The 18,479-nt window shown below is 34.2% G+C and overlaps 2 protein-coding genes across 6 annotated transcripts in view; both read right to left on the reverse strand.

Moving 5' to 3' along the window:
• Nucleotides 1-811: 811 nt before the first annotated feature.
• The window catches only part of znf385d (zinc finger protein 385D), a 142,428-nt gene continuing 124,760 nt past the window's right edge, over nt 812-18,479 (reverse strand). For 2 of the 5 annotated variants that reach the window (XM_087288166.1, XM_087288164.1), the window contains 3 exons: nt 9,526-9,713; nt 6,844-6,945; nt 812-1,629 (listed from right to left, as the gene is read on the reverse strand). In XM_087288166.1, coding sequence (XP_087144292.1) covers nt 1,399-1,629; nt 6,844-6,945; nt 9,526-9,713 — 521 coding nt within the window. In that variant the 3' untranslated portion in view covers nt 812-1,398. Of the gene's footprint in view, nt 1,633-4,198; nt 6,100-6,151; nt 6,946-9,525; nt 9,714-18,479 lie in introns of those variants that run through there. The other 3 variants (XM_087288165.1, XM_087288163.1, XR_015512155.1) reach the window with 2 other exon arrangements.
• The window catches only part of etfb (electron transfer flavoprotein subunit beta), a 458,646-nt gene continuing 457,235 nt past the window's right edge, over nt 17,069-18,479 (reverse strand). Inside the window, exon 5 of the transcript XR_015510360.1 lies at nt 17,069-17,592. The gene's annotated coding sequence lies outside the window, so the exon portion shown is untranslated. The remainder of the gene's footprint in view (nt 17,593-18,479) is intronic.

Below are 18,479 nucleotides of genomic sequence, written 5' to 3' on the forward strand. Positions count from 1 at the left end.
GACTAAGGAATCACTAAGGAAAATAAATGAATGAACATATGGCCGAGATTGACTTGCTGTGCCACTAACTGTAGCTATAGTATGGGCTCTTTTATTTTTTATTATCAGGATCTATAACTATTTTTCTTTTTTTATTGTTATTGCTATAGTGCTTGGTGTGAACAAGCCTTTAATTCTGATGTTTTAATGAACTCTTTTCACAGTGATGTGTTTCTACTTATAAGCATCATATATATATATATATATATATATATATATATATATATATATATATATATATATATATATATATATATATATATATATATATAGGCGATGCTATACAATAATTTATTTGTGCATTTACATTAGATTATTAAGTACCAAAGCCAAAATTGGAACTAATTTAACAAGTTCACAGTCCACAGTATATACACACACACACACACACACACACACACACACACACACACACACACACACACACACACACATATATATATATATATATATATATATATATATATATATATATATATATATATATATATATATATAAGTATACTGCAATTCGTATGTATGTATATATATATATATATATATATATATATATATATATATATATATATATACATACATACATACATACATACATACACACACACACACACACACACACACACACACATATATATATATATATATATATATATATATATATATATATATATATATATTATATATATATATATATATATATATATATATATACATACGAATTGCAGTATACTTATATATACGTTTTTATGTGACATTTATATATATTACTTATACTTATATTAGCATACTGCAATTCGACTACAAAAGATGAGAGATGCCTTTCAGCTATCTTGCCTCTCATGTAAATGCACTCAAAAGGTTTGATGGATTTTTGCTACTGGAGCAAACTCTAGCCCAAAAAGATCATATTCATTCAGAAACATATTTAATGGAGAATCACAGGAACGTGAAAAGGGTCCATTGAGAAATTAAGCCCTGATGACCTGATTACAGTACAGTAACAGCTGGAAAACAGGAAGAGATCTAGTCTAAATCTAAAGCACCGAAAACACCAACAGAAAAGCTTAAAGTGCAAAACAGCAGAGAAACACACTTTCCATTCACCCCATAATTAACACCTCTGTGTTCCCCAACTCACCTTAAATTTACAAGTCAATCCTGTGCTCATAAGCGGCGATGATGATGATGATGAGGATGATGAATGTGTTCCGTACCAAAAAAAACATCCAAAATCCACATTTATAGCTTGACATCACACGTGTGTCACATGTAAATGACGATGCATAGTTACCTGGTTCGAGTCTTGTTTTTAAATTATTGCGATATGGCGCTTTAGAGGTGAAAGTCATAGTTTAAAGGTCAGTAGGGGGCAAAGAGCAGAGGTGTGTGAGCAGTTCTGATTGGCCCTGGAGCAGGGCGGAGCAGCGCAGCGGGGAGGGACTGAGTCTGAAAGAGGGTGGGGTTATGACAGGCACGCAGCGGGAAGGTGGAGCCAATGGAGGCGGCTGCTGCCGCGACAGCTGCCAGGTGGGACGGCATTATTCTGGTGGTCAGAGGAGAGCACAGATCTTTACCAACCGGCATCTTCACCTGCTGGACAGAGGACATGCTTTTAGTCATTTGTTTATTAGTAATATGTTAAAATAATAGTAAATAATTTGTTCAAATGTTAGTCATATGTTAAAATAATGTTTAAAAAAAGATTAAATGCAATTAAATGCATGCAAAATAAAAGTTTGTTTGGAAATAATTTATATATATATATATATATATATATATATATATATATATATATATATATATATATATATATATATATATATATATATATATATATATATATATATATACACTGTACAATGTATGCATGTATTTAAGTATACAACATACATTTAAATTTAAAATTACAATGAATGGGAAAAAAATCAGAATACAATTTTTTTCCCAGCACTAAAAACTACCAAATAAAAAACTAAAAAAATATATTTAACTCAGTTATTATATATAAAAGACATTAATACCAAATATTAACATAAAAACATTCAATAAATAATAAAAAATATATAAAACTAACAATAATAACTATTATTATTAATATAATAATAATAATAAAATAATCATTATATTAAAATAATAATTTTATTAACAATACTAGTAAAAAAACATTTCAGCAAGCACTTAAAACATAAATACAATATTTTTATTAAAGTTATATTATTATTTTAGCTAAATATTAAACTAAAATATTTAATAGCCAGACTGGGCTTCTTTTGAACAGAATATTTTGTCCAGGAGGGTAGCTCAAAATTTGAGCAACTTTTTCAAAGGGACTGCCTTTTTTGTTAGTTGTTAGTTTGTTGGTTATTTTTAACATAATAATTAATGCTAAATTATATTTAATACACAAATTTAATGCTAAATAATAACATAAAAAATAAAACAAAATAATAACAAATAAAGGAACAAGAAAAAAAATTATAAAATAAATATATATGATCTGACTACAAATATATTTTAAAAATCTCTTCAGAATAATTTTCATCAATCACTTTATAAATAGACAACAATTATTAATATTTTAGCAGAATATTAAACACTAAAACACTTAAATCTTAAATTCTGAAGAGTGATGATATTTATTTAGCATAAATTAAATGATTAATTAAATGGGTTGTAGATGCAATAGTCTGTGATGCCAGATTGGGCTTCTTTTGATCAGACTGAACCAGAGAAAAACCAATTGGGAGGGTGTTTATTAAGGAAATTTGAGTTGCTTATTTAAAAAGGACTGGCATTTTATGTTGGGTCATGTTATTATAATACATTTAAACCTTTTAAATTTAATTAAACAAGTAATTAAGAAGGTAGGGCTATCAACAAAAATAAGGATAACGTAATAATGTAACATTATGTTTCAAAGGTCATACATAATGTTTTTGCATGCTAAAATATTTCTGTGATATGTTTTATGTTGCCATGTTTTGTTCCAATTGATTTTTGTTGCCAAAATTATTCATTTGTAGTATAACACAACACTAAGATCATTATTTATAGTTATGGAGGTAAAAATTCTGTCAATAATTATTCTTTTGGCATAGAAACATGTGGGTGTTTGTTTGCTCTGGACACTTTTTAAGCAGAGATTTTTATTTTGGATGGAAATCTTCGACCCAATCTGGCAACCCTGGCAATAGTTCACAATGTTCATGTTTTTCCAAAGCAGCATGTGGTTGTTTCTTTCTGCGGAATATAAAACCAGTTTGAATACAACAGCAGATCACAACAGTAGTCCACATGACTGATGTCCTCTGAAGTCATATGATAGATATATGTGTGTGTGGAGCAGACTCTGAACATCTCTGAAACCTCATTTGTGTTCACATTCAGGCCTGACAGATGAGATGTGGCCGCTGTGAGCTTGAAATTGTGGGGAAAAAATAGCAGCATACAGGCTTTGGAACGACACGAGGATGAGTAAACAATGGCAGAATTTTCATTTTTGGGTGAACTATCGCTTCAATAAACGATCAGGGTGTGTATAATTCATCAGCTCGTGTTATTCAGCAGGAAAAAACAGTTTTGACGGTGGTTCATTAAAATGTTATGACTTCCTCTGTCTATTTTATTCTGCTGACAAACTCCGGTTAAACAAGTGCTGAAAGCACACTGCTATACACGACTACATGCACCACACTTTATAATAAATTCATTCATTAAATTTATAAAAAACTGACAAATATTTATGCTATATTAGAAGGATACAAAGTTAGCATTAGCTTTACTATAAAAGATCTGCGTGTCATAGTAGACAGCAATTTATCTTTTGAAAATCATATACCCCATGTCACAAAAACTGCCTTCTTTCATCTGAGAAATATCACTAAGTTACAAAGTATGCTGTCCATCTCAGATGCAGAAAAGCTAGTCCATGCTTTTATGACTTCTAGATTGGATTACTCCAAGGCTCTGTTTGCTGGTTATTCTCACGATTCTTCACAAGGCTATTTTACAAATAAATAATATGAATATATTATACATCATCTTATAAAATATATTATTCTATCATAAAGTAATGTGAATATACATTAATTATATAAATATCAATAAATAATATATATTATTTGTTTTGGATTTGAAAAGTTGGGTGTTTTTTTTTTTTCTAGAGAAATTTGTCTGGAAATCATTGCCCCTTTTGGAAACCCTGGCAATATTATCTTAACAATACTAAATATAGACCTTTTTCTTAGAACGCAAAATTCCCCATTACGCTTTGCGTGTATGCACAAGGAGAATGCTAAGCAGCTGATGCGTGTGAACAGTCACATTTGGACAGCTTTGAAACGATGGTTTTAATCTATTTTACCTGCTTTTATCATCTTTGAACTAATCCTGTTGTCGATCAGCGCCACCTTCTGGACTGATCATTTAAAAAATGAGATTAATGGGATGGAAAACAGCTGCTTTGAGGCATTTTCCACTCGTTGTCAGACGGCAACTGCAGTTTAAATGAAGCCTCGTCATCGCTAAAGTCAACGGTTTTCTTTTTATTTCAAATATATGACCAGTGGTGTAAAGCAATTAATTACAAATAATCAAATTACTGTAATTCAGTAGTTTTTCTCAAAAATTGTAATTTACTGAGTAGTTTTATAAATGTATACTTTGACTCTCCCTTGAGTACATTTTTACTGCTCTATTAGTACTTTTACTCCACTACTTTCCTTCAACTTGTTGTCACTACTTTTTTTTCTTCTCTATGTGGATTTAAAAAATCAATCCTGTCATTCCTGTCCAATCAAATCACACATATGAGGAAAATCCCATCATAATGAACTACCTCAAGACATGGGCGATTTATAATTGCAGCAAACAGTTTGAAAGCATTAAACGTGTCCAAGAAGATGTCTAAGATCTTTACACGCAATGACTGTTTAGATGCAAGTCACCGATGAAAAGATGACAGATGTTTACTGTATGATGACCAAAATGGCCTTAAATACCCAGCCGGCACATCAGATTGAGGTTGTACCCAAACATATTGGAAACGAAAATCTGGTTGACGTCAGAACCCAATGTCAGGCCTACTTCAATGTTCAAAGTCCAACCTAAAATCAATCAAATATCAACGTCTAATGATGTTAAAGCTTGACGCTGTGGGGACATTACCACTATGACGTCTATCAAACGTTGGGGTGGCCATACCTTACGAATAAATGTCAGTATTTGACGTCAATATGACGTTGGTTTAAGATGTTGGCTCGACGTTTGATTTTGGCCACTTTTTCCAACAACCTAAAATCAAGCAAATATCAACGTCATTATTGGCTATTAATATAACGTTGTCTTTAGATGCTGACTAGACAAAATTTTGGTCACTTGACATCACAATCAAAATCTAACCTAATATTGACGTCTTTTGATGTTGTGTGGCTGCTGGGCAAAAACTAGATGCACTATAGAATGTTACGTTTACACACACATGCACAAATTACTTGTAAACACATCAGTTTTTTACAACGTAATACTCACCACTCACTCTTGAGTACTTTTGAAAGGGCTACTTTTTACTCTTACTTTGAGTATTATTTACAACAGAAACTTTTACTCTACTTGCACTACATTTTTGGGCAAGTAATGGTACTTTTACTTGAGTATAATTTTTCAGTTCTCTTTCCACCACTGTATATAACCAACTCAAACAAATGTAATTCACCAAAATGTTTGACACACACACGTAGCCTGTACTGTCCCAATGACACACTGATACAATAACTGTGACAAAGTGAAAATATAGGCTAGTGTCATTTTGAAATGACAGAAAAACACACATCGTGGTAAAAATAAAAACTAAATAAAACATAAGCAACTCGCCATTAGAATAAACAGCAAATCAGCCAGCAGAATATCAGTAACAGACTTTTATTGGTCATTTTTGTAAATTGCATGACTTGCGTACTTGTAAAGTTTCATGCCAGTAATCTGTTTCGCTCTATAATGCAGTGAAGTATTGTGCGTGCTGTGTGTGTGTGTTGTAGAGCCGCTGAGCTAACAGCTGACAGGCTGCGGAAATACACACACACACACACACACACACACACACACACACACACACACACACACACACACACACAGTATTTCTGACGGCAGACACGTGAACTAGGAGAACATTTTTCTCTCGCGCTTGAACCACATCTGACAGATAATAACGGCTTTAACATACACCTTTCTAAGTTGCGTCACAAAAATACTCCTTAATCCATTAAAAACGCTATTTAAAACCCTTTTTCGGAGGGCAAATTACCTAGTGTAAACGATGTAAACGGAAGTTCTAACCATTCTATCGGAAGACGCTGGTTGCTATGGCGCCCTCCATGCAGCTGCAAAGAAAAAGGTCTATACAATGATTGAAATGATTAATGAATTATCACCACCGCATCGTCTAATTTAGTCTTTTAAAATATATTTCCCACAGAATAATTCCTCACTCTGTTTCATTCAGAAATGTCAGCTTGTCAGAGTTAAACGTGTTGTGAAATCATTTCATGTCACTGTAATTAAGCATGGCATCAATCCATCACGCAAGATCTGATTGTGAATCATTAAAGCTGAAGGAATATTTGCACCAGCGGCAATAAAACCATGACTGCTGTACACAGATGAATGTGTTGGCTGATGTATTAATACACACGCACACACACGCACACACACGCACACACACGCACACACACACACACACACACACACACACACACACACACACACACACACACACACACACACACACACACACACAGCAGAACGTACTGTCTGTTTGCTGGCTCCTCTCTGGGTTTTGGTGTAGGGACTGAACTTGGGTTTGGCTGGTTTTCCTGCAGCTCTGTCTTTATGGCGTCTGCTGCTGATGTGCTGATGATTAAAGACACAGAATGACAGATGTGATGAGCTGACAGACAGTTTACAGGCTGTTTGACAACATTCAGCGCTGTTATGAATTTTTCATAGCAAATAAAAACACAATTTGAAACAAGACTTTAGCTAACACTACAAGTAAACAACGGGTAATCATAACTTTCATTATTTTTAAATACATTTTTATTAATCATTCATTTATTCATTTTGGTTTGGCTTAGTCCCTTTATTAATCTGGGGTCGCCACAGCGGAATGAGTAGGATAAACTTTTTATTCGATGAGAAAAGATGCGCGTAAACTACGATGGAAACCCTTTTACCGCACAAATTCCAGTATGCGCATTAAAAAAGGTCATGTGATTTTTGTATAAGAGATCATGTGATGATCAAAATGTGTGTAAATGGACAAACCAGCAGGCTGAGCACATTGTAAAACATCTGAACTGTTATTTTGGTCATTCTAAAACGCCTTACCACTTAAGTATTAATGCTGTTATATTAATAATGACCTCCAGAATCAAGAGCGCTGTGCTCAGTGTCTGACACCTTCAAACCCACCCCACGTTCACTGCGTGTCAGGCTTGCCTTCTGTGGTGCAAGTCATTTATTAGATGAAGAAAAGATTGACGCAGCTTCCCCTACTGCAGCAAATTCCGATTTTACTGTTAATATTTGGTGCCAGATAATCAGGAAGTGACGATTTTGTTCGCTTTGACTCGTTGGATGGAAACGCTGCTTTTATCGCACATCTTTTATGCGATAATACAGTTTTGCGCGATAATACAGTTTTGCGCATAAAGTTTATACGCATTTTTGGATGGAAACACAGCTATTGTAAACTATTTTTAAACATTGGAAAAAACCAGATAATAATAATCACATTGTACATAAAACAAATATATAGTTTACATAACACGTGAAACATTAAAAATGTAAATAACTATATATATATATATATATATATATATATATATATATATATATATATATATATATACACAAACACTCACAGGCCACTTTGTTAGGTACACCTGTCCAACTGCCCGTTAACACAATTTCTAATCAGCCAATCACATGGCAGCAACTTAATGCATTTAGGCATGTAGACCTGATCAAGACGATCTGCTACAGTTCAAACCGAGCATCAGAATGAGGAAGAAAGGTGATCTACTGGGATTCTCACGCACAACCATTTCTAGAGTTTACAGAGAATGGCCCGAAAAAGAGAAAATATCCAGTGAGTGGCAGTCCTGTGGCCGCAAATGCCTAGTTGATAACAGAGGTCAGAGGAGACTGGTCAGACTGTTTCCAGCTGATAGAAAGGCAACATTAACTCAAATAACCACTTGTTACAACCGAGGTCTGCAGAAGAGCATCTCGGAACACACAACATGTCCAAGCTTGAGGCAGATGGGCTACAGCAACAGAAGACCACACCGGGAGGCACTCCTATAAGCTAACAACAGGAAACTGAGGCTACAATTCACACAGACTCACCAAAACTGGACAATAGAAGATTGGAGAAACGTTGCCTGCTCTGATGAGTCTCCATTTCTGCTGCTGCATGGATCCATCCTGCCTTATGTCAACAGTTTAAGCTGGTGGTGCTGATGTTATAGTGTGAGGGATATTTTATTGCCACACTTTGAGCCCATTAGTACCAAATGAGCATTGTGGCAACGCCACAGCCTACCTGAGTATTGTTGCTGACCATGTTCATCCCATTATGGCCACAGTGTACCCATCTTCTGATGGCTACTTCCAGCAGGATAACGTGCTATGTCATAAAGCATCTCAGACATGACAATGAGTTCACTGTATTTAAATGGCCTTCACAGTCACCAGAGCTCAATCCAATAGAGCACTTTAGGCATCTGGTGGAATGGGAGATTCGCATTATGGATGTGCAGCCGACAAATCTGCAGCAACTGTGTGATGCTATCATGTCAAGATGGAGCAAAATCTCTAAGGGATACTTCCAGTACCTTGTTGAATCTACGCCACGAAGGACTGAGGCAGTTCTGAAGGCAAAAGTGGGTTCAACCCGGTACAAATAAAGTGGCCAGTGTGTGTATAAATACACACACACACACACACACACACACACACACACACACACACACACACACACACACACACACACACATATATATATATAGTAAATTAAAATAGCTATAAGTTATCAGTCTAACTGTTTTGACAACACAAACATAAAAAACAGTTTTATTAATTAAAATATAATAAACAAAAGTATAAAACAAAAATTTGTTTTCAGTGAAACAGAATTTAGTTTTACTAATATCTTCATTTGTGCTATATTCTAAATAAAATTTGGGTCACACTTTATTTATTTTAAGCTCAATATACTACTAATAAGCTGCGTAATAATAGTTAGTAAGCTAGAAAGTGCTAATAAATAGTTAATATCTTAATAATGGGCAGGTATTAAGCCAGTAGTAAATGGTACAACCAAGTCAAATGAGTTGTATATTACACTGAAGTGGCTGAAATCCATATAATCTGACACAGAGTATATTGCCGGTGTCTCTTGAAATTCTGAGTGGCGTTCGGGTTCACCTGTTTGAGCTGCGTTTCTGAATTGACACGCACGTCGCAGGTTTCACAGTGAAATGTCTTGTTCTGCAGGCCGGTGTCTGCTGTTTTAGAGGCATCGGTGGGGAGTTTGCTCTTCTGCCCAGTCCTGGGGAAGGATTTGATGGAGCCGTTGCCGCTTCGAGCCTCCAGCATGGTTTTGTGTTTGGTGCCTGAGGAACGAAAACATGACAGGTTCAACACATTCATCATCCTAATGATACTCCTTCGCTACAGAAAAACAAAACTGCGAGGACTGGACAGGGTCTTTAACGCTCATGCATCGCATTTACAAGATGTTTTTGTGGAAAATGAAAGGGGATAGTTCACTCAAAAATGAGATATGTTGAAGAAAGCTGAAAACTGGTAACCATTGACTTGCATAGTAGAAAAACTATAGCTTTGGAAGTCAATGGTTACAGGTTTCCAACATTTTTCTAAACATCTAAGATAGCTCATTAAGGTTTTTTTTTATACAGGCAAAGGGTGAGTAAATGATCATCATCTTAATGATATGCCTTTGCTAGAGAAAAATAAAACCGCGAGGACTGGACAGGGTCTTTCCTGCTCATGCATCGCATTTACAAGATGTTTATGTGGAAAAAGATATGTGTTAAAGGGATAGTTCACTCAAAACTGAAATTTAATCACTATTTACTCGATCATTGTGAGTTCCTTTCTTTTGCTGAACACACAAAAAGAGACATATTGAAGAAAGCTGAAAACTAGTAACCATTGACTTCCATAGAAGAAAAACTATTGCTATAGAAGTCAATGATTACAGGTTTCCAACATTTTTCTAAATATTTAAGATAGCTCTTAAAGGTTTTTAAACAAGTAAAGGGTGAGTAAATGATCATCGTATTAATGTAACATATTAAAACTAAATCAGGACGACTGGACAGGGTCTTTACCGCTCATGCATCGCATTTACAAGATGTTTTTGTGGAAAATGTTTGTTTGCGTTAACGGATTGTTCACTCAAAAATGTCATTTACTCACTATTTACTCAATCATCGTGAGTTTCTTTCTTCTGTTTAACACAAAAAAGAGATACTTTGAAGCATATGTTGAAAACATGTAACCATTGACTTCCATAGTAGGAAAACTAATGGAAGTCAATAATTACATGTTTCCAACATTCTTCTAAACATCTAAGAAAACACATAAAGGTTTTTAAACAAGTAAAAGGTGAGTAAATGACTGTCATATTAATGATACGCCTTCGATAGAGCAAAACAAAACCACAATGACTGGACAGGTTCTTTATCAATCATGTTTACAAGATATTTATGTGGAAAATGTTTCTATGCATTAAAGGGATAGTTCACTCAAAACTGAAATTTACTCACACATTACTCAATCATTGTGCGTTTCTTTCTTTTGTTGAACACACAAAAAGAGATATTTTAAAGAAAGCTGAAAATCGGTAACCATTTACTTACATAGTAGAAAAACTAACACTATGGAAGTCAATAGTTACAGGTTTTCAACATTTTTCTAAATATCTAAGATAGCTCATAAATGTTTTTATACAAGTAAAGGGTGAGTAAATGATCATCATCATAATGATACACCTTCGCTAGAGAAAAACTAAACTGCGAGGACTGGACAGGGTCTTTACCGCTCATGCATCGCATTTACAAAATGTTTTTGTGGAAAATGAAAGGGGATAGTTCACTCAAAAATGAGATATGTTGAAGAAAGCTGAAAACTGGTGACCATTGACTTGCATAGTAGAAAAACTATTGCTTTGGAAGTCAATGGTTACAGGTTTCCAACATTTTTCTAAATATCTAAGATAGCTCATTAAGGTTTTTTTATACAGGCAAAGGGTGAGTAAATGATCATCATCTTAATGATATGCCTTTGCTAGAGAAAAATAAAACCGCGAGGACTGGATAGGGTCTTTCCCGCTCATGCATCGCATTTACAAGATGTTTATGTGGAAAAAGATATATGTGTTAAAGGGATAGTTCACTCAAAACTGAAATTTAATCACTATTTACTCGATCATTGTGAGTTCCTTTCTTTTGCTGAACACACAAAAAGAGACATATTGAAGAAAGCTGAAAACTAGTAACCATTGACTTCCATAGAAGAAAAACTATTGCTATAGAAGTCAATGATTACAGGTTTCCAACATTTTTCTAAATATCTAAGATAGCTCTTAAAGGTTTTTAAACAAGTAAAGGGTGAGTAAATGATTATCATATTAATGTAACATATTAAAACTAAATCAGGAGGACTGGACAGGGTCTTTACCGCTCATGCATCGCATTTACAAGATGTTTTTGTGGAAAATGTTTGTTTGCGTTAACGGATTGTTCACTCAAAAATGTCATTTACTCACTATTTACTCAATCATCGTGAGTTTCTTTCTTCTGTTTAACACAAAAAAGAGATACTTTGAAGAATATGTTGAAAACATGTAACCATTGACTTCCATAGTAGGAAAACTAATGGAAGTCAATGATTACATGTTTCCAACATTCTTCTAAGCATCTAAGAAAACACAAAGGTTTTTAAACAAGTAAAGGGTGAGTAAATGACTGTCATATTAATGATACGCCTTCGATAGAGCAAAACAAAACCACAATAACTGGACAGGTTCTTTATCAATCGTGTTTACAAGATATTTATGTGGAAAATGTTTCTATGCATTAAAGGGATAGTTCACTCAAAACTGAAATTTACTCACAATTTACTCAATCATTGTGCGTTTCTTTCTTTTGGGTAACACACAAAAAAAAGATATTTTAAAGAAAGCTGAAAATCGGTAACCATTTAATTACATAGTAGAAAATCTAATACTATAGAAGTCAATAGTTACAGGTTTTCAACATTTTTCTAAATATCTAAGATAGCTCATAAATGTTTTTATACAAGTAAAGGGTGAGTAAATGATCATCATCATAATGATACACCTTCGCTAGAGAAAAACTAAACTGCGAGGACTGGACAGGGTCTTTACCACTCATGCATCGCATTTACAAAATGTTTTTGTGGAAAATGTTTTTTAAAGGAATAGTACAGCCAAAAATGAATTTACCCATTATTTTCTCGATCATTGTGCGTTTCTTTCTTCTGTTTAACACACAAAAAAATATATTTTAAAATAAGCTGAAAACCGGTAACCATTTACTTACATAGTAAAAAAACTAACACTATTAAAGTCAATGGTTACAGGTTTTCATAATTTTTCTAAATATCTAAGATAGCTCATAAGTGTTTTAAACATGTAAAGGGTGAGTAAATGATTATCATATTAATGATATGCCTTTGGTAGAGCAAAACAAAACCACAAGGACTGGACAGAGTCTTTATCGTTCATGTTTACAAGATATTTTTGTAGAAAATGTTTGCATTATCTAAGGATAGTTCACTCAAAAATGTTATTTACCCACTATTTACTCACTACCTTTGTGAGTTTCTTTCTTTTGTTGAACACACACACACAAAAAAAACAAAGATAGAAGAAAGCTGAAAACCGGTAACCATTTACTTAGTTGCAAAAACTAATGGAAGTCAATAGTTACAGGTTTCCAACATTTTTCTAAACATCTAAGATAGCTTTTAAAGTTTTTTAAACAAGTAAAGGGTGAGTAAATTGATCATCATCTTAATGATACGCCTTTGCTAGAGAAAAACTAAACCAGGAGGACTGGACAGGGTCTTTACCGCTCATGCATCGCATTTACAAGATGCTTCTGTGGAAAATCTTTGTATGCTTTTAAGGGATAGTTCACTTAAAAATGAAATTTAAGCACTATTTTCTTGATCATTGTCAGTTTCTTTCTTTTGTTGAAAACACAAAAAAGATATTTTGAAGAAAACTGAAACACAGTAACCATTTACTTACATAGTAGGAAAACTAATGGAAGTCAATGGTTACAGGTTTCCAACATTTTTCTAAACATCTAAAATAGCTCTTAAAGTTTTTTAAACAAGTAAAGGGTGAGTAAATGATCATCATATTAATGATAGGCCTTTGCTGGAGAAAAACAAAACCGTGAGGACTGGACAGGTTCTGTACCGCTCTTGCATCGCATTTACAAGATGCTTCTGTGGAAAATGTTTGTAAAAGGGACAGTTCAGCCAAAAAAAATTTACTCAATCATTGTGAGTTTTTTTTTCTTCTGTTTAACACACAAAAAAGAGATACTTTGAAGAATGTTGGAAACGTAACCATTGACTTCCATAGCAGGAAAACTAATGGAAGTCAATGGTTACATGTTTCCAACATTCTTCTAAGCATCTAAGAAAACTCAAAGGTTTTTAAACAAGTAAATGATAAAGTGAATCATAATAATGATATGCCTTTGATAGAGCAAAACAAAACCGCAAGATATAGGGTCTTTATCGTTTATGTGTACAAGATATTTTTGTGGAAAATGTTTGTTTGTATTATACAAGGACAGTTCACTCACAATTTTAATTTTTCCACTATTTGCTCAGCCTCATTGTGAGTTTCTTTCTTTTGTTGAACACAAAAAAGAAAGAAGAAAGCTGAAAACCAGTAACCATTTACTTCCATAGTTGCAAAAACTAATGGAAGTCAATGGTTACAGGTTTCCAACATTTTTCTAAATATTTTTACGCATTTATATCATTTGTAAAAAGACCTTATTTTGTGTTCAACAGAAGACAGAAACTGATAAAGGTTCGAAACGAGTAAAGGGTGAGAAAATGATGACAGAATAATGCACATTTTTATTTTTATACTTTAAGTATAAAATTAAATGTTAAGTGTGACTAAATTTATGCTTAAAGGTGTTTGCTTGCTAATAGTTTTGAAGACATTGTTTGTGTATCCATTTTGGTACAAAACTAAAATCTGAAGTTAAAAGATTATAAATAGAAGCACTGGATCAAACAGAGAAGGAAAAGCAGCCGCTGTGACTGCTCTGGTTTCACAAGTATTTTATGATTCATTTTCTCCATAAGCATGTGTTTAAAACTCTTTCAGAAGTTCCAAACCGTGAAGCAAATCAAGCAGTTCCACATCAAAACATCTATCTGAAGCGAAACATGTTTCAGAGCAGGGGAAAAGTTCGGATGGATGTACTTTCTTACAACAGTTTGGGTTGGCAAAATATTGAAAGTCTCTAGTGCTCACCAGAGCTGTCCTCATTTGATCAAACGCACTGTAGAATTGTCAGATATTATTACAGTTTAGGTTTTTATTTTAAATGCTACATTTCAGTCATTTAAAAATTAATCATCATCATTATTACTGCAGTTTTCAGTGTCATGATTTTTCATGATTTTTTCTGGGGTGGTTTTAGAGGGCCAGACCGATACAGTTAATTTGTTTAAAAAAATAAATAAATGAAATAGTCGACTCAGAGTCAAATATATGAATCGAGTTGGGTTCGGATCTTTTGGCTGTATGTCAACATTGATATGGTACATCATCAAATATGTAGTTCCAGATCCGGTAAAACGTAAATGCTCCTTTCCCTTCAGACACTAGCAGAGGCGTGGGGGATCATGGGACTGATTATGACGCAAAGATGACGATCACTGACAGATGGAGATTTGGCTGTGGAGAATAAAGGGTTAAAGTTTATTTTCACAGCAATACATTAGTATAGCTGTCACCGACTCGATCCCAGTCATTCCCCTCGCTGGCCAGCAGAGGTCACCATCACCAGACTTCTAGCCATTACGTCATGCACAAACACTGATTGCCACACACACCTGCAACACATCACACTGATGAACAACCTCACACATATAAGCAGCTCACACACTCAGTCCTGTGCGAAGTCTTGTTCTGCCCTGTCTGACATTACTGAGCGTTATTCCTTGCCTGATCTCCCGTGTATTACCTGGACTGTATCTTGACCTTGCCTTGCCTGCCGCCTGCCTCGAACCTTGCTTGTACCCTTGACTTTGATCCACGCTGGCTGCCCTGAACCCAGCCTGCTGTTTTGCTTCTGAAACACGCCGCCTACCTCTGACCCATGCCTGCTATCACACTCCTTGACAGCCAGCCGCCAGCCCAGACCCATACTAACTATGTTTGATGTGAGTTCGCACGCAAGTGCGTATTGTATGATTGTGATTAAATAGATATACTGCAAATGGATCCCTCCATGTCAGACTCCTCGTTACAATAGCCAACCCAGTGCTGTGTTTGTTCCTGTCATTTTTCTCATTTTTGATACAATAACCTACGCTGCAATGCAGGATTCGCCAGTCATTTGCTATTGAAGGAGCAGCAGAGACTATGATGCAAGGGACGTTGACAGACTTTGACAGGGACTTTGTTAGTAACTGTAACAGTTCAAATGGACCAGTTTCTTCTTCCTCCGGATCATGACATGTAAGTGTCATTAAAATTGTTGCCTAGTTTGGTGTAGTTTGCAAAATGTGTTTTAATTGTGTGTTATAAGTTATATTTACCCCAAGCGGCTTGTAATCCCATATCGATTATAGATCAGTGCTTGTATTGCATTTCTCAGGTTAAATCTGTATGGGGCTGTTCACATATCACTTTCAAAAACATGTTTAAAACGTGACGCGTCCTTTACTGATTAAAATGAGTTTCTGAACTCACGATCCTCTGTCGTTTGTCTTTGTTATGGCCATATCAGTTGTTCCTACACACACGCGGTGCAGTCGGTTTTCAAAATAGTTCAACTTTAGCTACTGTGGAGTAGGGTTGTAACGGTATGAATTTTTTACGGTATGATAATCGTCTAAAACAATACCACGGTTTGACGGTTTCGCGGTATACGGTATTAAATAGTAATTCTAATAGCAAAGACCCTGAAAAGAATAAGAACACGTTTTCTGACTGAAAGGTTTTATTTCAACAAACTTTTGAAAGAACCATTTTAATAGAACTATAGAAGTCTATAGTTATAGTTATTATAAAAATAAACTGAAAAATCTCCCATTTTAATAAATTAAATTAGAAGGAATAAACAAGCAGGGTCTTTTAAGATTAGACAAAAATAAACTTAAACTGTCCTTCCTTATAAGCAGGATAAATGGGAGACCAAAAGTGCAATACCAAGTTTATGGCTGTAAACATGTATTTAAAGCGTTGTTTTTTTCAGTCTAGGTTGTGATGAAGAAATGTAAGCATGTTGAGATTTTCAGGACTTAATCTTGACCGCTGAGGTGAGAGAATGTGTCCACTTGTACAATGAACAAATAAAAAAATAAGAAAATAATAAATAATGTGTCAAAGTCCAAATAAACATGGTGCAAATCCTCAGTAAAAAAATAGATATAAATATTTACTATACTATAAATAGTTACATAACGAAACTAGATTCAATATGGAACATCCTTAGGTTTTATGTGCCAGCATGGATATGGTTGTCTGTGGATATGGATTTGGATATGGTTGTCTGCAATGCAGACAAACAGCTGCATCTTCATTTGTGTCTTTTGAAAACAGCAAGAGCAGCAGTTCGTCTTTGCTGTGTCACTGTTTTGTCATGTTTCTGTGCTGCTGTGCATGCAAAAGTACTTAGTATGAGAATTATTTCATGCAAAACTTTTTTTTTTTGCGTTTTATTTAGCCGCGCAGAAATGTATGCCTATCTCTCATTCCGTGTTGTTCAAAAAGCTCAGTGTTGGTCCACAAACAAAAGCGAAACCTATGCTTATTGGTTGTGATATAGCGAGTTTGAACCAATCTGGGCATGGAGGAGGGACAATGCATCAGTGTATGATGTCTGGTTTGTCCGGAGACACAGTGACGAGCGTTTCTTTGTCAAATCAGCGTTGTCAAATTTTGATGACGTAACTGCACTGATTCTGGAGCCTCTGAAAATCCACGTTATGTTATGTGATACAGCACTGGAAAGCTGTATCACAGCTTCTCTTCTTTATGCCAATCTTTGAATTGTATGAATCAGATCAGCGGATCAAAAGTTATTAAACATTTAAGAGCAATACTTATTTTTAGCCGCGGGCGGCTGTCTCGGTCTTTAAGGGTTAAAACCGTTGATATGCAATTGTTCATGGTATGATAATCGTGCACGTTCAAATTGTGGTAGACCGTCATACCGGTATATTGTTACAACCCTACTGTGGAGTAATACTGAATGCATGTTCATTGGGGTTAGGGTTAAGCGTAGAGAAATACACTGGTGTTTAACTGCAATGCTTTAATGAATTCCTGCATTGGGCTCTCACATACTTTCTGCTACTTCATAGCTGTGGTGGGCATTTCTCTCCATCTCGCCCTGAATGCAGTCGACCAATCACAACAGACTGGGTCGTTGGACCAATCAGCACAGATTAGCTTCATGCTGAAGAGGGGTTTGGGAACAAATGAATCGCTGAACAAATCATATGGGAGTCGCTGAGATAATTATGTAAAAATAAATGCAGATTATATGACAATGAAAGTGTATCAGCCCAAATATCGACACGAATATCAGCCTGTTGTTGGGGACCACCAAAACCAATATATGACCTTTTATAATGCAAAATAGGGGCTCTTTAAAAAATAATCAACTTTACACAAAGTATTTAAAAGACAAGCATCACAATATCAACTTCGTATAAACGCCACAGGGTTGTTTGTTTGCTTAATTATTTATTCATTCATTTATTTATTTATTTAATTTTTATTTATTTATTTATTTTTTTTTATTCATTTATTTATTTCTTTATTTAATTTTTATTTATTTGTTTTATTTATTTATTTATTTTTTATTCATTTATTTATTCCTTTAATTCATTTTTATTTATTTATTTTATTTATTTATTTATTTATTTTTTATTCATTTATTTATTCCTTTAATTTTTAATTATTTGTTTATTTAATTAATTATTTATTTTTTATTCACTTATTTATTACTTTATTTAATTTTTATTTATTTATTTATTTATTTTTATTCATTTATTTATTTATTTATTTATTTATTTATTTATTCATTCATCATTCATTCCCTCCCGGCGCTCTGAAA

The sequence above is a fragment of the Danio rerio genome, chromosome 16, assembly GCF_052040795.2.
Source record: "Danio rerio strain M-AB ecotype USA chromosome 16, GRCz13ab, whole genome shotgun sequence".
NCBI lineage: Eukaryota > Metazoa > Chordata > Actinopteri > Cypriniformes > Danionidae > Danio > Danio rerio.